The 26,879-nt window shown below is 42.8% G+C and overlaps 1 protein-coding gene across 1 annotated transcript; it reads right to left on the bottom strand.

Moving 5' to 3' along the window:
- Window positions 1-3,048: 3,048 nt before the first annotated feature.
- On the bottom strand, window positions 3,049-18,079 carry LOC110975699 (organic cation transporter protein-like). Its single transcript, XM_022228403.2, has 11 exons — window positions 17,571-18,079; window positions 14,137-14,555; window positions 13,087-13,190; window positions 11,791-11,945; window positions 11,156-11,324; window positions 9,355-9,511; window positions 8,120-8,214; window positions 6,856-7,064; window positions 6,233-6,341; window positions 5,666-5,874; window positions 3,049-4,781 (listed from the first exon to the last, which is right to left on the bottom strand). The coding sequence occupies exons 2-11, from the start codon at window positions 14,536-14,538 to the stop codon at window positions 4,654-4,656; spliced, it is 1,737 nt and encodes a 578-aa protein (XP_022084095.2). The 5' UTR covers window positions 14,539-14,555; window positions 17,571-18,079; the 3' UTR covers window positions 3,049-4,653.
- Between the last annotated feature and the right edge of the window lie 8,800 nt (window positions 18,080-26,879).

Raw genomic sequence — 26,879 nt, forward strand, 5'->3', positions numbered from 1 at the left:
AAGACGGAGACAATCGCGGAAGAAACGCTGCACAACACTCGTGGACAGGGGGTGCGCACGCATTACATGCCTCTTCGACCAATAGGTTAATGTCATGATTTGCCGAATGCACGCATGCGTCAAGCTGAGGAATGTGCGTGTGAGTACCCGCGGTTTTCATAGGGCGTCTAATCGGATCAGTCTCTATGCGAAAGTGAAATGAATTTGACGTCACGACAAATTTGCAGCGAGAATTTCGCTCGAGTTCTCGTGTGTTCAACTTTACGGATTCATAACGAAAATATTTGATCTGACGTCACAAATGCACGTTCGGTTTTGCGTGAAGCTATGAACCGGCCTTTATTCAAGGCGTGACGGCACGAAGTTTCCCGACATTGTGCCGTCGTGTGTATACACGATCGCGTCGTGTCGCGTTGGGCGTCGCATGACGCAACGCGCAACGCGACTGTCAAGGGAAGGAACGACGTTTAGGCAGCAAACTATGCTAAAACAAAAAATAATAATAATTGAAGATAGTGCCAGCAGTTGAGGTTGCTAACCACCAAGATCATCCTGCCTGCCTAATCAAATGTCATTTGTTTCTGTTTGACTGTACAAATCATTTTATATTGAGACCTCAGTAAATTAAACACTATCCAAATCAGCTAGTCGTGTCGTCGTCTTAATGCAACTGGGGCCCACTGCTTCAACGCTTTCGAATTTTGCTCTCTACGTGCTACGTGTGTTGGCCTCGTGTGCCGTGGCCTATCCATCTCTTGGAAAATCCTGGATTTGTCATTAACGTCATTAATATTTCGATGAAACTGACTAAGTACTTCAAAGAAATGAAGTGAGACTGACATATAATGGCCTGCACGAATAAAACTACTGCGCTGTCGATTGTGAAGTTGGTAGATCCGGGTATTTTACAATCGGTTCGCCCACGTACAAAATGGTGGACGGGTTATACGGGCCAACACCTCCGCTTACAGTGTGCACAATGTAGACTAAAGGCGCCTTCCGTATGTACGTTCTTTGGCTGCGTTGCGTATACGATGCGCTCACTTTCAGGATACAAAAAAGTAAACCATTAGCATAACACACGCGTGCGTTGCGTATTTTGACAGGTTGACGCGCATATGGAAATGTGCCTTTCCCCTAGAGCGATTTTGACGGCCGAACGCAACCACAGTAATGGCTTCTAATTGTGGTTGTTGTTAGTACGCGTCAACTCTTAATTCACTAGATAGGCACGTCTCAACCTCACGGCACTACAGGACAGACCCTTGTTGGTTTGATACCAGAATGAATTTGATTGTATTTGACCCTCCAAAGGTAGAATGATTCTTTTAAGAGGTGGCAGTTCACTTTCCTGGTTACATAAGGGGACACCACCAACGTACCTCTGGGATTGAAGAACACACGTATCGCAGTCAAGCAAACTGAACGTACTGTGCACTGCACAAACAACACACAGTAACGCACATACCAATGAAGGTGAAAGATTTTTATTGTGTTCTGATACTAAAATGAATAAGTCACAGGCTTAGACCACACTCATAATTATTGTTCATGATTTTCACTAACGTTCGTGTGGACGGTTTTGGACCGACGTGTTTAATCCTTCGTCCACGATCGGAGTCAGTCACACATAGACGTGCGGTAGTGCACGTCGCAAAGCCGTGACTGCGGTGACGGCAGTCACTTTGCTTCGCAACGAAGTGCTCTTAATTCGACAAATCCACAGCGTTACATTGTTGAGGGAAGAGACACAAAGCTGTGGTAAATTTTCCCAACCTTTGAAAAAAAAAGAACTTCTGTGAGCATCTTCGGTCAGTAGATCCCGCTGTGGCATTATCTAGGCACTCGGGAACGTCCTATGGTTTATGGACTTTCGCAAGATAAATTACATGAGTTTTGGGTGTCAAAAACGAGCAGTGTTTTCTTGATTTTTTCAAACCGATGAACTAAAACGAAACAAGCCCATTAAATGATACACAAATAAATGAACAAGAAGTCGGTAAATTTTTGAAAAATAACGACAACTGCAAATGGTGTTCGCCTATATACCACCTTAAACAACACAACTGCATCAGAACTCTCGTGAAAAATCATTAAAATTAATTAAAATCAATGTGGGGTGACCATATGACATGTATGGTTGCTTGGATGGGTGATACACAGTGCCGGTAACCAATTCCAAACAAAACTTTACTTCAAAAGATACAATTTTTTTCTACCAAAAGTTTAAGATTAAAGGTTAAGTTTTAAAATTTTAACATAAACCCCGTCACCAAACCCAAACCCCATCCGTGGCGTGGGGGGGGGACTTGCCCTTCCTGTCTATCAAGGCATTTCCCTGTTTAATAAGAACCAATACGCAGTAGTGTAGCAAATATCTACAGGTTCTGATTCTTGAATGGCCGAGAGATAGTTATTTGACAGTCACTGTTTTTGCTATGTGAATCAATGTAGTATACCCGTCGAATATGCATGCATACTAGTATGGGCGCTGCGCATATTCCAAAGTACTAGCACTATCCGGTTCGTGACTTCGTCACAAAGGCTGCCATTGGACGATCGCTAAAGTTGTGCGTTAACTTCCGGTTCCATTACTCCATGGAAACGGTGATAAATGCATGTAACTCTATGTACAGACCATGTGCAGTGGGCGTGGTTTAAACTGAAGTGATGTCACACTTACGAACCGGATGCACAGCGCTGGGAACAAACATGGTCGTGAAGAGGTAGTCTGGAAAAGTGCTGGTAAATTTTAAACATATATACCTCGTTCAAATAGACGTACCTTTTATATATATTTCATATAGGGCCTAGATAAATCAGTTATCGCTTTCAAGCAGAATCTGTGGGAGAGGTGTTTTTGCTTCAGAAAAACAGAATGCTCCGTGGATCAGAGAAATATAGAAGGGCTGCGTAGCACCATGATCAGAATATCGACAAGAATATAATATCAAATCAGTGCTCTGAAATATGTGATTGCCGAGCTTTCGGTAACTGAGTACCTTCTTCAGGGCAAGCAGATCAGAACTGAATCTGCTTGCCCTGAAGAAGGTACTCAGTTGCCGAAAGCTCGGCAATCACACATTTCGTAGCACTGATTTGATATTATATTCTTGTCGATGTGCTCGGTGGATCACCTTGGGATGACGACTTCATATTTTTCCTGTGATGTCCCAATCGTGTTGGACTGCGATGTGTTGTGATGGTAATGAGTGGGTATGTTGTGATGGTAATCTACTTATTCAAAATAAACTAGTTAAGCATGCAGCGTTCGCGCGTGCGCTTGCACGTGGTTGAAGCTGTCCGTAGGATTATGCGATCACCGTGGCCAAGGCGGTCCCCATGTGGCGGTATTGTTTACATTTAGCGCAATCCAGTCACGTGGGTTAAAAAGGTCTGTACTATTTTCAAGGATGAATTTGCGCCGGATTTTTTTTGGCCCTACCCGATGTGTAATATAACACTGTATATTCAGTATTTACCCCGAAGACTTGTGAAGAAAAACCGAAAGCGTACTCGGGTGGGACCTGGGCCCACGACTTCCTGCTTACTAGTGTAGACCATGGACGAATAAAAGCATATGCAGCAAGGTATGAGACGGAGAGAACCCCCCTGCTTTGTGTTGGTCATTGTCTCGCAGGAATCTGGGGAATTCCTTTCAGACATCTTGGGGTGGGTGTATTATGTAACAATAGTCTGGAATGTGTATAGGGATTAGACATGTTGGGGGGTACCCCTCGGTCTCATTTCTTGCTGGGTATATATAAAAGAAAGTCTGGACTCGCAATGCCCTTAATCAGCTTGTAGAAATCACTGAATCCACTAGCAGCCATTTTACAGAGCCAAATACGAAGCTTGCCTGGCAATGCCCGCCTTTGTTCTCTCTGGCGTCCATAGAAGCGAGCCAACCCGCGCATCTGTATTCGGCTCGATAAAATGGCGGCTGGTTGGCTTCTATTTCATACAAAGGCATTGCACGTCCAGTTTTTTTTATATACGTCCGCGGTGCAGACGTCTTACACGCTCAACCACCGAGCTTGCCGGTGTCGACTTGCTGGTTCGAGTCAGATGTAGCAGCAGGTACCGCAAACAACTATTATAATATTATAATACACGTCGGGCAGGGCTAAAAAAAATTACAAAATTAATTATACAGTATACACCATGAAATTAAAGCAGGCAATATATTAGCAACTTTCTTGGAAGTGATTGCACTGCCGAATTTGAATGAACAATCGTTTTAAGAAATAAAGTTATTACCCCTCTTCCAACTAACCTCGGTTCGAAAACATTCTTAAATTTTATATCGGCCGTATTGTAACGGCTGTAACCCTTTCAGCAGAACGAGCTCTCATAGACGTTCACAGATCGTGGCCCCTGAAATTATAAATATTCAAACTTAAATGTTACTGTTTTACAGTTGCCAGTTTTCCTCATTTTCCTTTGGCCAAGGAGTTAAATAGGTAGAGTACCTAAATACAGGCTTTCCCCCCAAAAAAACTGAAATGGCAAGCAAAACTTAGTTTCACACCAATTTCATAAAATCGTCAAAAAAATACACGAAAAACTCTCTTCTCTTTGGAAAAGCATCCGATTGGAAAGTAACTGATGCATTGGTGTAACTTGACGCTCAACAATCCAACTGCAAGGATTTCAAACAGACACATTTTCATCGGATTTTCTGTCGAGTCTTGACAGAGGCAAGTAGTTGCTAAGATGGCTGGCGGTGGTGGTAGTGTTATCCTGGTCACTCTTGCTGAACAGATGAGATCCCGGGCCCTCTGCAACAAGGGTTGTAATCAAACAAAACATTCATGTGAAATAATCTGTACAAAGTTGATTAATGCTGGTTAACTCTTAACTAGCGCAAGTTTGAGCGACGACAATGTACGGCTCGACTAGCACCGCCCGAAAGATGGAAGGTTTGGACAAGCTAGTCCACCGTTTGTAACCAGCAGGCCCCAGGGTATGGTCACACCGCTGGTTGTCAATAACCAATTTCATTTATCATTACGGAGGGGACCATTCACATGAAAATAAATGTACGAGATTTCATTGACCGTGTGCGCTGCGAGAATCCTAGCCAACTTCGAAATGTGAGAAATAATGAGATTTAAAAAAAAATGGCCAACTAGGGTCGATCGAGTGTCAAATGAACTGCGCGCGCATTGTTAAAAAGCATCTGACAACTGGTCGAACTAAACTTCACGTCAAACTTGCCATATTGTTCACGAAAAAAACGGTAAAACAACGAGAAAACGAAGTATGTCCATAAACAGCGAAATATGAAAAAAAATCGAAAGTTTTCTTTGACTTGAAAAGCTGCAAAAATTTTGAATCTTCACCACTTAAAAAGTTTAGCTCACAACAGACTTATATATATATATATCAATAATACAAAAATAGGCAAAAAATACAAACATTCAAGAATCAAACAATGCTTTCTGCTCTCTGATTTTGCTTTGCTTACTGTGTTTAATTCCATACCCTAAAGTGTCTAGTTTGTCTGCGCTATTCGTTTTAGATTGTTGCGTTTGTCCTTTTAGGTGCGCTGTGGTGACTTTTTATTGCTGTTTATTAAGCTGTGCACAGCATGTTAAGTCGTTCTATGTTTGTGGTAAAGTCGTCGTGGTAGAGGTAAGAGATTTTGTCAGTAAAGACGTACTTCCAAACTTCTCCCCTTCCTCGATGGTGTCAGGCAATTCCCGGCCCAGGGTTTCAGGCAGCATCAGCGACAGTGTCCCGGCCAGTAAGGAGCTTCCAGCGAAGACACACAGAGGAAGCGGTTCCCAGTACTTGCCAAGGAGCAGAATGATGGGGCAGAGAATGCCGCTGATACGCCCTGCCATGGAAGACATACCCATGCCGATGCTCCTGCATTATAGAGAAGATAATTTCAGCCCTTTAAATATGGCATTAGTCCCAGGGTTAATAATTATATCCTCTCCTTGCACTACAATTCCTCACGTTCAAATCCTGCCTAGAGGGCACCGTGGATTAATGTTGTTCAAGTGCACCCACGATTTCATTCTGTGTAAGCAAGCTTTTCCCTTAATCCGCCTCCTCTACCATAAGTGCAAACATGAGGCTTCAATGAAACCGAGTCATAAAGCTAGTTTAAAAGACAACCTTAAGACCAAGTCACATATATTTCATTCTAAACGTTTTCTCTGCAATATGAATATCTTTAAATTGTTTGAAACAAATAATACAAGATCGAAAGCCTTCAAACCTGACAACCGTCGGATAGATTTCACAAGAGTAGATGTAGATGTGGCTGAAAGCCCCGCTGACAGCAAACTTCCCTGCCATGGCTACTGTTGCCCGCGCTGGACCCAAGGCTGTTTCGAACACACCATGGAAGAAAACAAATCCAGAGGTACAGTTAGGGATAATCTGTAAGGCTAAAGATCCTTAGGCATAACAGGAGCGACAAAATTTTTTTTCTGTGTAAGCTCGACAACAACGGATATCAAATAAATTTGTTCGGCTCTACCTAGTCTTGGTTCCAAGACCTTCCAGTAGTCATTCCGTGACACGAACCACACACGTACACTTTTAGAGGGCGCTATCACCACAAATCGTTATCCTGTGATAGCGATTAGTGATGTGACAGCGTCCTGTTGGCCTACATGTACCTGTAATGCACATATATGTGTGTACATGTATAGTACAGTACATGTGATGGTTGTGTCGTGGAACAACTGGAAGGTCTTGCAACCAAGACTAGGCCCTACCCTGCACTAATGAACAATTTGGCCAGGCTGATGTTGGTCCGTCACAATGTTCCAAACCCTTGCAACCACTTGTAAGTACATGTACATGCACATCAATGTGTGCATGCGTAAAACTCACGAATGAAAATGCTGATGAAACAGAACACTCCTGCAGAAATGTAGAATCCGACCAATGAGAGACGCCTGCCGATTCGCTCCATTATGAACCAACAGAAAAGGTAGCTTGGAATCTCAACAGCTCCGGAAACGAAGGCAGCGATGTAGTCGTCGACACCAAGGGCTTGAGTACTCAGAGACAGCCCGTAAAACACCATGATGGCAGCAAACCTACAAGAAAATTGGAACCGACTCGTCGGTTCAGTTCTATGGCCTACCATGCTAACGAAGATCAACCCGAGAAAACCCAACTACAGGATCTGACAGTCAACCTTTAGAGGGATCCGAATACGACGCTTTTAGCGTCGACCTGCGCACTTCCGCGTTTGAAAACGATCGAGGCTGTATGTGTCGGCTTCATCGTCGATCACACGATTAAAAGTAAGGAGTCAAGACACAAAATACACACAGGTATGTTACATTTTAGACTTTTCACGTTGCAAAATTTAGTGGCCGAGTCTTTCAGGATGACTCGACACGTAAAACCACAAGAAGCAATAAAAGCAATTTACTACTAACGTACCGGCGATGGTCGTGTATCTGCATGTGCAGAGGGCGTGGTTTAAACTGAAATGGCGTCACCCCTACGAACCGGACACTGCATGTACTGTGTCGACTCCGCGGGCGCGCGCGAGAAAGATAATACAAAGAGCCTCGGTTTCGATGCGGATATGGGCAGACGGCGCTCATGTGAAACCCCTCTATAGTTCTGGCGGAGAAGTGAGAGTAAATCCGGCATTTTTGCCCAGCCACACAAATAGAATGTAGGGCCTACATCTTTACAGTTACTTCGCTTCACAAAGGAATACGTAGATTTCATTGGGGGCTTGGGAGACGCTTGGTGGCTGCAGACAAAGGGTCCTTTCAATTTGTGCTCAGATTTACACGTGCATGCCAAGTATGTTTGAACCTATCGTTTAGCTTGTGCGCATGCGCACTGAATCATGCTAAGGTCAGTGGCCAGCAAGATGGCTTTTGACTAAGGTAGGTTGACCCCAAAAGTAACAGATCGACATCACACTCAGATTTCGTTGTTTCCCCCTTTGTTTCCATACTGATTAGAATTTCAACCCCAAAAGTCTCGGCAGTGATAAACTAAAAATGCACTCACGGTCTCTGGGGACCAAACCTAAGTGATGCACTGCGCGTGCGTGCCCAGGACAGACAAAAAGGACTGTTGGTTTTCTTTCACCACCAACCGTCTCACGACAACCCACTCTCCTCACCAGTCAAGGCACATTACTAGAGTTTTCTTCCGCAAGTTGGGGGTTCGGAAGAGATCCAAGTGTGTCACTCGTCGTGCTGCATCAGACGGAACCTCCTGACAGTAAGTACATGATCATATACATGTTCAAATCATAATCAATTATTGTTAGAATAATCCTGGCGTATTTGGAGCACACGTTGGGTACAGGGGATGAGTTCTTTGCTGTGCAGAAAACTAAATCAATTTTTGGTCCAAAAATCTAGAAATTATCTGTGCTTTGGAACGAACGGGATCGTAACTATACAATAGCCTTTCAAAGCACTCTGTCTTTTTTTTTTCAATTGCATGTGTAATACTTGTGGAAACAGATTTTGAATTAAATTTGTTGAATCACTTGCTTCCGAACCATTTAGCAACACCTCAACGGAATCCTTTTAACTTATTTTACGCTAAAGGGTTAGCATTTCAAGTTGGAAAGACTGACACTGCCAGGGAAATGCCGAAACTATGAGTAGTATAAGAGGTACTGGCATCATTTTAAAACCTTGTGCAGAGCGCCCTCAGTCAGCTATTGACGGCCATTTTCGTAATTTCTTAATTAAAATTTTTTTACGGCCAAATGCAAAGACCTTATAAACCAACCTACCTCTGCCGATGCTGAATAACCTAGTTTAGCCGCCTTTGAGGTAGGAACTTCCCCTTGGCTGGTATAAGTTTCACCAGAGCCAGCCTCTTGTTAAGTCCCACAGGAATACGTACTATAATCTCTCTGCCACGTGGCCCTTATGGGGTCGATTACACAAAGGCTGTCTGTCGTTTATCAATTGTCAGTCTCTCTGGTGTGTCTCTGAGCTGTCTAGACAGCAGTTTGAGTTGTTTCATCCTGTGGGGGGATCACATTTTTGTTGACTTAGTGGCCCCCTCCCCTGGACTGGATAAAATGTACTGTTGCCGTATTCTGACCTTTTTTTCTTCTTTTTTTTGGTAGGCATTGGTAGATGCCCAGGGACACCCTCAAATCAATTTAAATGCCATTACAAGGGTGTTTGGGGCTGGGGGCATGATTACAAATGGCTATATGACATTGACGGAGTTGGGCCCATGATCAGTTAAATACGAAGTCGGTGCACCAGAGGATTTTAACTGAAGTCTTCAAGTGTTTCATTACGTGGAAAAACCATGGATTTGGAAAAGTACGTTGAGAAAATATTGATCAATAGGCCCAACCATCACAATTTGCATTCTACATAATACCTTTTTCTGTTCGTCGGTAGGTCCAGTTTCACGACTCTTATTAATTACGTCCTCAGAAACCGTTGTGCCGTTGACTTTGGCAATTTTACGGATGATCTTCTTAGCTTCATTGAACTTGCCTTTCGATATCAGCCAACGCGGTGACTCAGGAAAGATTCTGCCGACGAAAGCAGGGAAATGATTGAATTCTTGGCCAATGTTTAAGGCATACATGGGGTAATGAAAAAGTACATAAATCTGTCCCTCCGTACTTCATTTTGATAATGTGCAGTGTCATCACATGTCTGTAAGCAGATGTCATTTGACAAATAACTTGGGTTCACCCAGTTTGAACAGCATGTCCTGCTTCTGTAACAGTTAACACTTAATTCGGAGGCGTGTGTCATACCAGACTGGGCTGACCGTAAATTCCATCCCACAAACTACAAAACTGCTTATCGCATATAACTATTAAGTGATTAATTGGAAGAGTTTGAACAAATTTTCCTTCAGGAATAAGGACTGGAATTACATGAGTTTTGATCACAATGATGACAGTTGTGCTGTCATGAATGAAACTCCCAAATGCCTGTTGACAATGTAATTTGTTCAACTTATTTTCGCAAGGTTTTGAACCGAACACGGAGTCGTATCAACTTCGATTTTCCCGGTTGCGTATTTTTTCCCTTGGAGGTTTAAGGGTGATTATAATGAAATGGGTGTATCTGAAACGTTGCGCATGCGTTTTGTGTAGGGAGTGGGGGCAATTTCCATAAATGGGGTACACAAACTTTTAAGTATAAGACTCAACAAAATTGCTTTCCTTACCGACTTGCAGGCTAGCTTTTTGTAAGGAAAGCGTTATAGGTCTACTTAGAACCAACAAACCGAGGGTTCAAGTTTATTACGTAGGCTAGTAATTGTTTTTCTTGGTGGTAATTAGTCGGTTGGAGAATGTTTTTACAATAGTAAAGTAAAACCCGACAGTTACCCTAGCAATTAAGTTTCTAAATGTCCATTAACCTGATCGAGCTTGCAGTTAACCACGCCCATATATGATAACTACCCCCAACCCTCCTAGGAAAAAATACGCTTCCCAGTTAGCAAGGTCGTAAAAAACGGTTACAATAAACTATGCAACAGGATCAAGACGAACTAAGTAATTGACTGAACCCGGATCTGAACCTGCGACCTCCGGGATACCGTACCGCTGCTCCTCCAACTGAGCTATCTAGCCCTCTGTTGGCGGCTCTTCCCATGTGTCAATGTCTTTGCTTCAGCGTAGTCGGAAGCCATGAAACCCAAAACACAGTAAAGCCAGGGATCACCCCCCATTAACACAACACAAACCTGGGAAGTGGTGAATTGGGATCACTCAGGGAGGATACGATTGTTGGCACACAAATCACGAAACAGATCACATATGGAACTGACTGTACTGAGTCTTGGTCTTCATCTTAAACAGTTTTGCGATATTCCAGGAGAAATTGTTGGTGGAAGATTTTTTAATTAAGGACAGAGTCATGTTCGTATGCTCTTTGACAAAGACTGACTTGTGCAAAACCATCAAAGTAGCACTGTCACGTGCATATTGTGGAAAGTTTTTTCCTGAGAAATGAAAAACTTTCACCTTCCGTTCACTTGAATGAAAACGTGTGAAGATCTTGTTTGTATTGTTTAAACACACAATACATGTAGTAATCAACATGAAAACACGCAAAGCAGAATATCCACTTTTTCCTTTAAAGTTGTAGTGAAGGAAGAAAGAGCCACTTATTCCCCTTTGTTGTTAATTTCTCCTCAAGTACATGTATATACTTACAGGATCAGTAGGAATCCAGGGATATAAGGAAGTGATATTGCCAACTGTAGATGGCGCCATTCCCGTACAAAGAAAGCCACAAAGGATAAGAGCAAGAAACCCAGTGCGAAGGCGATCGAGTGCAGAGTACCAACCAAAACACGTTTCTGAGGCCCAACTATCTCCGTTGCTGTTGACAAGATAATACAACCATACAGCATCAATGACTGACAACGTCAGGTTGGAGCTTTTGCCTTGGAGTAAAGTAATCTAAAGCTGTAGTTTGACGGGTTGAATATTATAAAATGTAATGCAACATTTAGAATATATAAAATTTATGAGGTCCCTCGTCAAATATCGCTTCTTATTAACCAAAAAATACACACGCTCATTATCTCAAGAAGACATGAACTTGTAATTAGCCCGACTTCGCACATTTTACACGTGCAAAGTTATGGGTTGCAAGCATAAGCATAAGCATAAAAAAGAGAGCAAATTTTGTTGCAATCGGGTGGTTCAGTATTACGTGCAATGTTTCGTTTAATAGGGCAAACGACAACAATTGCTGAACTGCCTCTCGGACTTTGCTGCACTTTTGATGGAGGCCGAAATCCAATTTCTGTAGAATTGAGAAAGGCAAGAAATTGAATACCCACATGCAATGGAAGCTATCAGGCTAGCTCCGTAGCCACAAGCTGCAGTGATGAACCGCATAGCCATGTAAGCTGCAAAGTTGGGTACAAAACTCGTCACAATGGATGAAATAGTGACGAGAAAAAGACTGAAGAAGAAGGCAAACTTTCGGCCAAGCCTGGCAAAAAAAGAGAAGAAGCAAGAAAACAGAAACACAAGTAAACCAAAGTATATCAAATGGAGTATATAAGCATACAGCACACAGCCTGGGTCAGCTTGTTGGTGTTTTTTGACATTATCAGGGATTGGATATATATGCGATAGGCCACAGATTGGGGCATTTCTTTATTTGGCCAGTTGACTGAATTAAGAAAATAATTGCGCCTTGGTCAACATATATACAATTGAAACTGATGAAGTAAATAAATATACTTACTCCTATATAGGGGACTTTCAAGTTAGACGATTATATTCTGCTCTTAAAAACTAATGTATTATTTTCTCGAGCTCAAACCTCAAAATTAGAAAGGAAACCATGTCAGAGCGGTACCCCCTTTACAGGTTTCTTCAGGTTTACGAGCTAAAGTTAGGCGCTTTTGGTGTCATCAGATATAAATAATAATATGAACAATAATTACAGGATTGAATCTGAGATTTCGGAAACCGTGTTGCCCGCGACTCACCTCTCGCGCGAAGTCTGCAAAGTTCCCCGAATCGCAAAGTTTGTTTTTAGCTCATGCATGCAAAAGGCAGCCCTGCTGATTTTTGTCGACTGCGTGCACTTTATACGAAAGAAATTATTTTTTGAAGTCTTTATTTGGTACTCAAAAACATGTTTTAACTAGAAAATAAAAGCCATGATGATTTTAGAAATTTCAAAATCTGGCCATGAAATTTATACCCATATGCACATTTTTAATGGGCTGCTCACGCTTTTGTGCCATCCTGGCCATTAATTGGTATTTTCTACTCGGAGTGTATAATTATAATTGTGCACGATGTAGCGCTTTAAGTAAACGAGCGCAGTTCCATGCATCCAAAACACGGAGTAGGCCTAAACCTGTTTTTGAGTTAAACTCAAAATATTAAGATGTCTCAATGCTCTGTATAATTGATTTAATTAATATCATTTTATAGTCGACTCCCCTTGGAGACGAACTTTTATCGTTTGACCTAAAATGCCATTAGGAGGTCAAGAAATGGAACCAAACTAACTAAGAATACACAAACAACCGCGGAAAAGAGGGAACGAATCGTCATTCAATTTACGAACAAGCAGTTCATGGTTATCGTTTCGATTCAAATCTGCAAAAACTCACCAGTCAGCTACCGATCCCCACACAAAGGAACCCGCTAGTAAACCAACGAACCAGACAGACTGAGCAATACCAGCGAAATCTTCCCGCTCACAAACCAAACTGAACTGAAAAATGAAAGAGACATCCAAATAAACATACAAACAATCAAATGAAAAGACAAAGACATATAAAGCTTTCAGCTCTGTGGCCCGCGATCATTTTTTAAAGAATTAATTGTAATTATCGCAAGTATTTCAAAGAATTTGAAATACGGGAGACCATGTGTGGGGCGGTGATGCGGAGAAGCAACCTACGCGAATCAATTTTGTTTTTTCAGCGGCGAGTAGTCTTTATGGTGGCCCTGAAAGGACATCACCCGTTGCAAATATCTTCGGATGTGTTTGTCAAAATATTTGCCACGTCTCAAATATTTTCATAAATTAATAGTTACAGACATTTGCGACGTGTGATTGCCCTCTAGGGCTGTCATAATCCTTAACACTCAACGGAAAACGAAATCAATGATTTTCAAAGGTTATTCTGTTGGTGGTGTAGATAAAATTTACACATTACATTATGCAGACAAAGAAATTCAACAGGCGCAAGAAAAATGAAAATATTTATCTCGTTCACAGCCGTTCACACTTCATATAAGGTTACCATGAATGGGTGTCCCCAGGATTTTTTTGGGAGGGGAAGAAGTACTTTTTTTCCAAAGGGGTGGGGGAGTTTAAGGGAGATGGACAAAGTACTCGTCAACAACGAACTCGCTTTTTCTCTTTTTGACTTTCATTCTGTTCCCGTTATCACCGCAGTGCAGTTTTTAAAAGCTGAGCCTTCAGGACTTTTTGAGTACCTCTTAGCAGTCATTTTGACACCAATTTTGTGAAAATCGAACAACTTTCTGAATCTACTTGTTGGTTGTGGTGGTTGTCGATTGTGGTTGTTGTAGTTGTTGTGGTGGTTACCGATGTTGTTGATGTTGTTGTACATTTAGTTGATTTGGATGTTGTGGCTGTGGTTGTTGCAAAATTAATGCGAGAATTTACAACCTTTACTGAGATGACATACCTCCTCGTTGATGGTGGACTTGTAGCGCGATCGGTCAAAATCCCACCCAGCATCACAGGCGATGACATCCGTGGAATTCCAACCTTGATCGCCATCGTCCTCCGCAGTCGCGTACCGCTCACACGTGGAGTAAACTCGCTGCCCGTCGTCGTCCAGCTCATACGGTATGCTCTCGTTCTTCTGTGCCTCCTGACAGGCAGACACAGAGTCCAGCTGAAGTTGAGTGCAGTTGATAGCCTCGCTTGCCGGAATCAAGCACCAATGATCGGTGTTGGCCGCCAGGAACACTTGAGCTAGGAACTGACATGCTGTTGGAAGCTGTATCAGGCATAGAGCCAGGACTACGAGTTTTTGGTACTTGCCGAAATTCCCAACATGATGCAAGATGTCCTCGAAAAGCATTTTGACGGTTGCTTTATCTAGTGATGTGGATATGAAGCATGCTTAGGCAGCTAATGATACGAATTTGGCTTTTCGTGACAGATGTTAATTAATGGATTAATACTACCCCCACCAATGGGCTGACGTGTATATTTCATCGTGTTGTTGCGTTTTGCAACAAACCCATTGTTATGCATTATACCAAATTCCATACTGCGTGCAATAAAATGTACGCCTATTTCGTGCCCTGGCATCTACCAAAGAACACAATGTTATAGTTACTGAACCCTGCAAACCACATCTGCCTGTTACTGTGCCTGTAAACACCTCCATAACTCGACCAGTGATACCCACTGAACAAATACAAGTGACAATGAAATATACATGAACCGTTACCGCATAACCAGTATCGCTGTCCATACACACGACCACCAAATTACCACGCATGCACGTTTATGTTACGCACTACAGGGTGTCTAAAAAAAAGGTAATCCTACCTAAAGGGGTTATTGTGGCCAGACTATTTGTTTACCAGCAAAAAGCGCTGAATCGTCTTAAAGCCGAAGCTTCATCACGCCTTTCAATGAAACCTTGGGTAGCATTCCAGGGTCATGCATCACGAAGCACCATTGTCTTAAAATTGTGGTGCAAAAATACAGTTGCTTCACTTGTGAACCGATGTCATTCTGGCATACAGACAATGTACAAACCTCCAGTTGTCATAATGGTTCATCTAGCGGCAGAACAGAGAATCTTTGTGGTCAAGAAATGGCATGAAACCAGAAGTTTGCAGGCTACACAGGACGCCTTGCGAGAAGCATTCCCAGACCGAGAACCACAAGCAAAGAAAACAATCTGGGCCAATGTGAGAAAGTATGAAGCGCACGGAACCAGCCTCAACCGCAACACAGGACGTTCAGGAAGGCCAAGGACGGCGAGATCTCGAGAAAGCATCGCTGCCGTATGACAGCAACTGATTTACCACCCAGAGGAGACAAGTGCAAGACTGACTGAGCCACGCCACTTTTAATTAAATCACGCGTCATGACCTTCATTTCCATCCGTTCCGCGTCCACATCCGTCATGATCTGCCTGCTGACCTCGAAGACAGACTTCTTTGTGAGCGGCTTCTTGAGCGGTGTGAGAGAAATTCCAGATTTCTTCGCAACTTCTTGATCGGGGATGAGGCTGCGTTTGCAATGAACGGTGAGGTCAACACCCACGTTCAGTGCGCCCCAGCTGGGCAACCACCAGCATGGAGGAAGGAGGGGATTGTGGCGATGGCGTGATCATTGGTCCATTTTGCTTTGAACGAAATGTCAGAGGTCAGGCCTATCCACTTCCAGCAAGGGCAACATGGAATGTTCCGTTGTTTGGTGGGTTCAAGATAGTGCACCAGCCCATCGTCTCGTCGCTGTTCAAAATCGACGCTTTGAACCGCCCCACTGAATGGCCCCCAAAGTCACCAGACCCCAACCCCTTTGACTTCTTTTTGTGAGGTCATTTGAAGAATGGAGTTTTCAGCACCCCTCCCCACAACATGCAGGATTTGCGTTAAAGGATTCATCGCGAGGTTGACAGTTTGCGACAAGATCCACGTGACCGTGGGACGAGCTGTGGAAGACATGCCCCGTCGATCTCAACTGTGCTTGAAGTTTAAGAGGGGAGGTGGACACGTGGAAGGTCTTGGCCCATGAGACAAAATCATACAAGCTTCGGCTGTTAGGTGTTTTACACATAATCGTAAATAAAATCCATGGAGCAAACCATGCTTAAAATTCAGGAATAAAATCCTGGAATTAAAAAAAATCATGAACCTGTGTCGATTTTGTCCCGGAGGAAAGGGAAACAACTGCATTTTTTATACCCAGCATTCAGCAAGAAACGAGACAGAGGGGTACCCCCCCAACATGTCCAATTCCAGACTATTGTTACTTAACACATCCCCCAAGATGTCTGAAAGGAATTCCCCAGATTCCTGCGAGACAATGACCAACACAAAGCAGGGGGGTTCTCTCCGTCTCATACCTTGCTGCATATGGCATTTTTGCACCATAATTTCAAGACAATGGTGCTCCGTGGTGCGTGGCCCTGGAATGCTACCCAAGGTTTCATTAAAAGGCATGAAGCTTCGTATTTAAGATGATACAATGCTTTTTGCTGGTAAACAAACATAGTCTGGTCATAATAACCCCTTTGAGTAGGATTACCTTTTTCAAGATACCCTGTATGTATAATCATCCCTGGCATGCCATGTTGGGTCACGATTAATCCACTCATGTGACATCATCCTATTACAGTGACAACATATGAGATATTTCGCGATTAGCCTGGCGATCCGCTCGTACAAAAATTTTCAGTTTTTAATACAGAACAGAAAACACTCATCGGCAAGATACTACACAAATGACTGTGTTCTACAACAAAACTTACAACCATAAGCAGCAAAATCTCCCTAGAGTGTGAGCAAAATCATATCAAAATTAGAGGATTCAGGACAGTTGGGTTTAGCCGTAACAGTCCTGAATCCTGTATAGCCAAGGTCTAACATAAAACTCTGCGTGTGGCTAAGCTAACAATGAAAGCGACTATATACACTGTGTTCGTTAAATTTACGTGAACCTAACATTTGAATTCTCCCTACCACAGACACTGTTGCTCTGTAGCTATGCCTCGTCCTTCGGCAAGCGTTTGCTTATACAGTTACGTAAGAGACGCCTTGCACAATACAATGTTTTCAACGGATTAGAAGGACACAAAAGATCCAGCCATTGCTTTGCAAAAGCTTGTCCCAAATCACGAGGTGTACAGCAGCAGTATCTGTATGTAATACGGAGAATTCTGAATTGTTTGTTTATATGCTAGATTAGATTTTAATCGAAGTTTACTCGCAAAAGGCGCCGCCTAATATTTGCCTTTTATACCGCTTAACGCGTGCGAATTCATTTATCAGAACGCTGGTTTACGACCAACACTTAGTCTATAGCCTACTTGCAGTGGAAATCCAGGCTGCACATGAAATTTTGTAACAGCTTTCAGTAGGGTGATTTTACCTTGCTGTGTAGGTCAGTGGAGTGACTAGACGCTGGTTTTCAGACAGTCGTGTAGCGGGTCACACTTCTAGATGTTCGGAGTCCTCAGTCGAATGAATGTCTAACTTGCGAGTGGGACCGACATCAACTCCGCAAGTTTTGGGAAAAACTAAGTTGTTCACTTCGCTAGACTCAACCTAACTGCGCAGCACATGCACACTGCAACCGAGAGCTATATGCATTGGTGGATGAGCATTGCGCTGTGTACAGAGCATTCAGGGAGTGGCTCTGTTGCAGGCCATGACTGCGTGGGTTATTCAACCAACTCTTAAGTCATTCATGAACGAGAACGAGTATTCAGTAGACACACAACACAATAACCGGGTCGTGGGGTTGTCGGGGAGTCGATGTAAAAAAGGCCATGCACTGTTGGGGAATTCGTTTTTCTCTTATCCATGGCTGAACTATAATTATTAGCAATAACACAAGCTATGTCACGTCCATGCCTTGGTCAAGGCCATAGAAACAACACTTTCAGAGGCGAATCTTGCGGTGGTTACACCCCCCCCCCATTTAGCCGCGGACTAAAGGGATCTTACCAGTGAAATGACTAGAAAAGAATAAAAAAAATCCTGCACGAGGATTGCGCCGTCCATAAACAATTAGATCGATAGTTTTAGATTAGAGGAGAAATTGATATTGTAACTTTTGGAGTTTTCTTTTCATCGGGGAACGGTGCATGATGCCCCCTTAGCAGGGCATGCCCCTTCAGTATGCCCATCCCCCCTTTTACTTGAATGCTAGATCCGCCCCCGACTTAAACAGTACTCTTCTTCGGGTTCGATTGTACCATGGAGAAATGTTTTATTTCTCCACGATTGTACTAGCCACACCTGTAAGCCTGTACTGTAAAGTGACACGTCTCTAAGCTCATACAAGAAGATATTTTATGAGGCAATGATCAGGTTAACCCCTTCATGGCAGGATTATTTTGACCGCGCTTGCTGAGCTGTAACATGCCATGAATGGAGGGCTTTGTCCAGCAGCAGGCTCCGTTAAACCAGCAGCTGCACGGTGACTGGACTGTATGTGTGGTATGCACTAATGCTCACCGCAGAAAGGTGCTGTAGTAGCAGTCTTCCGTAGTGAAGGGGTTTTAAGATAAGGTCGTGTTTATGACAAGGACACTTAGGTCCCAAGTCTTTGTGTTTCGTTGTTTTCCATTACTGCTAATAAAAATAACTATTATAACAAATAAATTGTGAAGTCCCAAAGACCTTGTTATGACAGTGTTCCACTGCATTATTAAAGTGGATCCACATTATAGCATAGTTGGCTTTAGGTTCTGTTGTAACGTAGAAGCAAGTCATAACAACCAAAAGAACGGAACAAACGAAAGATGGCTGTGCACAAACTTCTACAACCTTTTAGTTGTTGTGTTGTTTTAATGGGGCTTTCAGCAACTCAGGCTATTGGCGCCAATAACTGTACGTTTATTACTTTATTAGTCAGCATCACATTACGGAGTTAGGAAGAAAGTCCAGTTTTAGAGGCAGGAGGAAACCGGAGTTCCTGGAGAAAACCTGTGAGAGCGAGGATGGACTGGAAACCAGATGCACCTAAAGCCTGGGCCAAGCCGGGACTCGCACCCGGGCCTCATTCGTGCATGCAAAGCGAGGAAAGAACCGCTACGCTAACCTGCCCCCCACAACCTTTTATTACGAGACACACTCTTATATACACACAATGCACTATCAAAACCATTCAACTGTAAAGCAATGAACTAATACAAAATTAGCATCTTTGTTAGCCGCATAGCAATTTTAGGAATTCGTCAGGTGAGTCTATACTTAAGTTTCTCTATGGTATGTACTTATTCAAATCACACAATACCACAAGTACCTCGGAAACAGAGTTTGCTTTAATATAATTGCAACAGTGGAACGAAGGGTATCATACACTTTCATTTGACGAATAACCACTCGCAAAATTGTCCACGATGCACAACCAAAGATTTCAAACCGAATTTGATGTCCCATGCACTAAACTCGGTCACGGATCACGCCGGAATTAGAATTTGCACGCTTGCGCTTCTGCACGAGGCCGGGCGCGCTCCTACGGGTCATATTTGCATGCCAGTCGCGTGATTTTGACGACGGCTAGCGTTCAAGTAAAGGCGCCTTTCCATATGCGCGTCAACAATTGTGCCCAGCCTCACGTATCGCTCTCGGACGATCTTGACGGCCGAAGGCAACGCACACGTGTGTTGATTTTTGTGTCCGTGAAATGCATCAACCCATCGTGTACGCAACAATGCGGTTGCAACATTTGAAAAGAAGAGATAGCATTACTGAAGAGAAAAATGTAATCGTATTTTGAGAGCACATGTAAATAAATACAAACATTCCAATTGCGTCACGCACGATTCGCAATGAACGCTCTGCCATCCACCGTTTCGCCTATTGCTTGCCCATGCTTTTGAAAATTACGCGTTTATTTGTCTGTGGATTGTACTATCCGCCCTGAGTTAAAGTGCACCCTCACCGGTGAAAGAAAGACAGACTGGTATACCAAGTTTTTCAACTGGGTTCTTGCAAGCGTTCAGCGTGCACACGTCAAACGCGCTCGTCAAACGCGTATGATCTCGAGTACCGAAGTGTGATGTCACTGTGAATCAGAAAGTGAAATGCAAACGAGTGGAGTACGCGCGCATATTGATTCACGCGCTGGTTTTCTCGCTAATGCCTTTTACACACGTAACTGTGCGTGTTGATGTATTCACTTCTTTACTCTGCATGAGTTCGTACAAAGGACTGTCAATTTCTTTCAAAACACGCCCTCTTTTGTTCCCGCTTGGAGTGGATAGCCTATAGGTGGCGTCAAGGCAAGTTTCGAGTTCCGATTTCTGCATGCACAAATGTGATACTGATGGCTGACTATTTTTATCACTGTGTAAAATCATTATTTTGCGGAAAATAATTATGTGTGTGATTAATTTGGGGGCGAGGATTCACTTATGTAAACTTTTTGAGACAAGTGTGCTATTTTCAACAGCATTATTCGATACGGTCGATTCACAAAAGTACGCCTCCAAGAGTTTGCAACACGTTGACCAATCACGAAATCTGTCAACCCAATGCGCGTTTGGAAAGGGTTGACAGATTTCGAGCGTTGTGACTGAAATTAGGATCTGACTGGCCGACTTGTGACGTTGCACGGGACATATTTCGGGGGGAAGGGGGAGGACAAATTTACCATTGGGCAGGGGGGGGGGACAAGGTAATTACCCGCACACTTTTACCGGGATGCGATCTAGTGAAAGTGAAAGTGACACATTTACTGGGGGGGGGGGGCAATTTTACCGTTTACATCGGCTCCGTGAGCCACCTGTATATATACATATATTTTAAAAAAACAGCGCCATCTCCCCCCTGCGACTTACTATTTCGGCGAGTTACTATCTCGAGATCTCGAGAGATAGTAACTGGGGAGATACAGTGACCGGATTTTTGAAGTGGCCCTTTATACGCTTCTGCACCGCATGGATCCAGTTGTGGATCGATATATCAAAGTAATAAGATCAATACTCGAAATTTCCCGACCAGTGACCACAAAATATTAACAAACTTGCAACACCAAGTAGACATTTTAATTCCCATGTTTTGCTGCATGATTTCAATACTAAAGTCACGGTGGACCGTGTGTCGGACTGCAAAACTATGACACGATGACCTCTACACTTACAGGGTCGTAGCCATCGCGGTCGTGCCCCCCCCCTAATTAATTCCGGTCAACAAAATCGAGCTTTGGTGGGTAAATGAATCCAAAATTGGTGCACTGAATCCAAAATACATGAACATTAATTGGCCGTCGGCATTTCCCCTGAAGTACGAAAGGTAACCTACCACAGATTTCCAACGTTACAAAACGGCAACTTGACTCTGGCACGCCCCCTCACCCGCCGAAAATGCCTTCGCTACGCCCTGTACACTTACTTTTTAGGTTTAAATGACAAACCTGAGAGCTCAGGAGCAATTTTCATATCACTGTGGTGAAATGCACGACCAAAGATTAGTAAACGTCACTGTAACGCGTGAATTCAACACTGGAGTAAGTCTGATGGGAGGCTATCCATGGTGAGACAGCAATAGATGGAAAGACTTGCGGTAGCACCATGCGAAGAAATGTATCTCTTATGAGTATGTGGAAGCACCGTGCGAAGGAATATATCTCTTATGAGTATGTATCTTATGAGTGTGTATACTCATAAGAGATATATTCCTTCGCATGGTGCTACCGCAAGCCTATTGGAGGAAGTCTGTTGACAATTTACATTGAGTGATACGCTGGGAGAATGAACAAGATGCAAGTTTCCAATTAACGCCAATTGTAATGATGCGGTTTCTATCGCAATTTCCGTTTTGGAGAGATCAAGTGAAATTGTAGGATCCAACAAAGAAATTAGAGCTTTGTGTTTCCTTTACGTCCAAACACAAGTAATAATTGGGGGATCATCAATCTATGGATAAGGGAATCGGTCATTATTTTGTACAAATTAACATCTGTCACGTGAACTGAATTTTGTGTAGTTCTTCAGATATACTGGCCCGTGAAGAGTGCACCTTTTACAAGGAGGAAAAATACCTTCACATGACTTTACTTCATCCATTTACTTGCTGAGTTTAGAAATTTTGTACCGTAAAACTGCTTAAAACATTGGAAATTCAGAAACATTTCGTTTCAGTTCGTGGAAACAAAAATGTATTAAATAATCGCGTTTCTGTGAATTTTGTGCGAGAAGAACGCACTCAGCCACCAGCATGCAGGTGTCGGTTCATGGTTTCAGCAATGAATCTAAGGAAGTCCAGTGCCCAAAGCGCCACTCAGAGCGGGGTCAACCTTCACTTGAGAATGCGACACATCAAATTTCGAGGCAGATGAGATTTATGCATTTTTCAAATGAAACCCCTCGAATTTCCGGGCTCTTCTGACGATTTTTCAAAAACATTTTTGTCTGCTCACCCCCAGATGGGAGCCCTTGAATCTGGGGTGTTGATTCTGTGCCATGCATGCTTACACCGTGAATCCCACAATTAATTTCTTGGCCCACAGAAACTGCAGGAGTACATTAAGAGCCTCGTCCCGTGGAGAAAATCAGGAACGCGCCGATCCTGAAGAGTGAAATCCCCCAAAAGACACTGCATTTCTTTTTCCTCGATATATTTCTATTGAATATTAACATTTTGAATTTTTTCAAAGACCGAGTAAGTTTTATTGAGGAAAAGGGCATTCAGCAAGCGTCACGTTTAAATTCCTTCGCTGCTTAGTTTCATGTAGTATTTTCATGTCATCCCAAAGATGAAAGTTACCGACCTAAAAAAACAAAGCATATCGCCACGGTAGGGCCACTTGTATTATTTGGGCTGAAAGTTTGCATGGGGGATCCTAAATTCTTAGATGGTATATGCAAAACGTAACGCGTACTGAAGCTTTGAACGAGAACTTGGATGTCAACGAAATTAGGTCCTATTCTCTGCTATGTGGTGAAGCCGTCATTTTAAGATCTAAGAAATCAACACTGATAAGATCGACTCCACTTTTAGCAACAAGGCCACCCGTACTGCGTATCCTAGTGCGCCCAAGGGGAGGGGGGTGGGAATTTTGATTAAGAGACGACTCCACATTTTTATCTGAAATTGCTAATCCCCCAAAGAAAGATAGTAATACGTGAGGCTACCGGAGCGTTCAATAGCAGTATATATCATCACAGCGCCGAAGAACAAATCATATGAAATACTGGAACACTTTCCGCTGTTTGATTCCAAGAAGGCTGAAGTCATATCACCTTGGTCTACATTATTACTCTATCATGTATACACATACGAATATCGAATAACAATTTCTTGTAGACAAAATGGCCAACCATAAACGTACGTCTGTCTGGTAAATGTCGAAACGGAATGCTTCCCTCCGTAATAAATGTCCGTATCCCCAGGAGGGGAAAAAGAGAGACAAAAAGAAAACAATGAAAAAAATAAACATGCAACAGCTTTGCTATTGGAGAAAATTTGCTCTGGAAAAGCCCCCCCCCCCCACTTAACTAAGTTCTATCCTCGGGATGTCTTCTTTCTTTTCCTTTTTAATGTTTTAATGAATAGAGTGACGCGGCGACTGCGAATGGCCTAAAACAAACTACCCAGCTCTGAGCTTTTACAGCACTTTCCGCTTCACTATCTGCCAAAAAAACTTTTCATACCTTACATAAAACGTACGATACTCTCACACTTACAACGAGACAATCATTTTCTTTTAATGTTATATGCCAGGAGAATTAATCATTCTCGGGGGCTTACCCGCCTTGCCTTCTTTCGAGAAAAGCCACCCATCGAAGAATCGACCAGGCCACAATGCATCCTTTTTGTTCTCAATGGCCAAACTAATTTGCAAAATATTTGCGTAACCATTTCCAAAGCTGCCGCCAAAACGTTAAGAGATGGTAGAAATGTGGTCCGCCGAGTGTTACGCAACATCTCCATTCTCACATTGTGTGTAACTCCCATTAACCGAGGTAGTCTTTTCATTCAGTATCACGTGGTTGTCGATCGGCAATGCGCGAAACTTGAAGTATCTGCATAAACACGCTGAAAAGGTGGTCCCGCACAGGCCTGCCGTGCATTGTGTTAAAACTGAATGTCTCTTAATGCAGGCTAGCTAACCAGGCTTTACGTGCATTTGGTTTCCAGTCCATACTCGCACTGTCAGGTTTTCGCCAGATACTGAGGTTTCCTCTAAAACGGCCCCTTCTTCCTATAACTCTGTAACGGGATGCTGAATAAACGTTGGCCCGAATAGCCCAAGTAGCTGAAAGTGAAATTGGATTTGAAACAAACAGCGCTCAACATACTCAGCAGCCGTGATTTTTAACTCGCATGCTGTTGGTCGTGATGTTCGAGGCTCGTGGATGTATGTATATATGGATACTCAGTGCGGGTGAGCTGTTCACAAAAACATATCACCTTTCCTTGAACGTGTTACAGATATATTTACTCTCAGAATGTGTTGCAGCTTTTAGGGACCCAGTGGGAAATCGGAAACTTGCCGTCATTACTAATACAGTAAGATTTGCCGATCCTTGCGCTTTAGTTTTTTTTTTCTGCAGATACTGACTGGATGTGCGACTGCCTGGCTGATTGGATGTGCGAGTGCCCGATGAATAAGTTGAGTAGTTTATCTTTGTTGTTCCGGGTAGCAGGGGTAGCTCTTGCTACCCTCAGGAGGTGATCGGCCCTGCCCTTGCCAGATCACATTTGTCCTGTTATCTGTTGTCTGCGTTTTGTGAATCATTCGTTTTATTAGGTGCTCATTTTTTCGCAATTTAATTCCTCTGAAATTGTTGTTTTTAATGCTTAAACTTGTGCTTTAGTCTGTTTTGTTTTTCTGCAGATACTGACTGGATGTGCGACTGCCCGATGAAGAAGTTGAGTAGTTTATCTTTTTTGTTCCGGGTAGCAGGGAATTATGGTTCAATGCAATACTGAACTCATGCTTTGTAAACAATTTTTAAATTGAAAAATATTTTTGTCTTGCTTTGTATTAATTTTGAATTGCCTACTGGATTTTATTTTACTTCTTTGTAACATAGTGTAGGACCACAATTGGAATAATTTCTCTCTGGCCCCTGTCATTGTTTTGGTATGGCAAAATAAATAGGAATATTTTCCATAATTTCAAAGTTTTGAGGGGAGGGGCTTCAGGAATGTCAGAAACTTACCAGTAAAATGTAAATGACAGTCCTTCCGTACATGCCTGACAGAGGATCGGATCGAGTTATTCTTGCCAAAAAAAATTCTGCACATGTACTGCGGCATCACAAAACAGCATCCTCCTCGTGCCTTGTGAAAGAAAATCCCTATTCTAAAAAAAATTATAAAATTCTATAAAGATCTTCGCTTTCCCCCTTTTTCGGTGCATGTAGTTTTCAGTACAAACAATATTGTTCCGGAGAAACCCGCTTAGAATACATGCCGTTTAAAAAGCGACAAAAAGCAGGCGAAGGCTAATACTCGACCTTCACTGAATTTTGTACTCGACTCCACAATGGGACACGACCATCAGTTGCAAGCGTTTGATCCTATTAATGATCACTGCTGTAACCTTTGAGCAGTAATTGATTGTCGTGCAATGAAATTATCAGGTTTTTGCGTGCACTGCGGAGTGACTGTTATTGAATATTTTCGACAAAAATCCAAAAGATCGAAGCATTCTTTCATTGATTAGCGTTTTGTTCACAAACATCTGGCAGTGTTAAAAAAAAACCGCCAATACGTACGTACATTATGTACAGTTCGTACGACGTCCGAATCTCTCACACGCATGCGCGGAGGTCTTGATAATTTTATTATGGCAGACTTTTGATATCGCCAAAAGTCTCCCATTACTGAGTCCTTGGGGGAAAAAAACTACGCTGCCTGGTCACTTGAAAGTTTTTGATGGGTTATTGCGCCCTCTGGAGGTAGGCCCGGAAGATCTTTTTTTCTGAAAAATAAAATGAACCTTCAAATTTTTGGCAATTTTTGAAGTGCTATTGAAAGTTGAATTGAAACTACTAAAAGCCTGAAAGAATACTTTTCTGGTATGAGGTGTCGCTAAAACATATGGACTGGTCAAATTAGGTCACTTCTGAACACTCATGCCCCCTCGGGCCTGAGTGACCAAGGAGAGTTCTATTTACGTGGGACATAACGTGCACTAGTGACCTCATTGCCAGTCCATATGTGAATAATATTACGTCTGTGGTGGGGCCAGCTGGCTGTCCAGAGAGAAAGCCTGACATACCTAAAGGGTGCACTATGAACCAATTCGAGTTCCATTGAAAATACATGTAGTGTAAAATCAACAATGTTTGGAGCCATATGATCCCCATGGCAGGCAACTAGTCCATGAAGCCTCTCTCTCTCAAAAAAATTGTTCTTTGGTCCTTCATAGTTCACTTGATTTTCAATTTTTAGTAGGTTAACCGATGAATTTTTAAATTATCCGCCCAAAACAAACTCAGCCCCCAAAAAGAGAATGTTCCAAGTCTTATCAGCCGCCATTTTAAAATGACATCCCGCACCGCGGCCTCCTGACATGCCTGACAAATTTTCAATCACATTTTTGTCTGCTTTGCCCCCAGATGGGTGACCCTGAATCTAAAGAGATGATCCTGGGTCATACTGACACATCCTCATAATTTCTTGACCCAAATAGACCCCTCTTTTTGAAAGAATCTGCAAGGGGTACTTTTTATGCGCTTCCGCCTGGTGGAGACTGCATACTTATTAAATTTGG

This window comes from Acanthaster planci, linkage group LG06 (assembly GCF_054643075.1).
Source record: "Acanthaster planci isolate LZ-2023a linkage group LG06, COTS_SCS, whole genome shotgun sequence".
NCBI classification, from domain to species: Eukaryota; Metazoa; Echinodermata; class Asteroidea; order Valvatida; family Acanthasteridae; genus Acanthaster; species Acanthaster planci.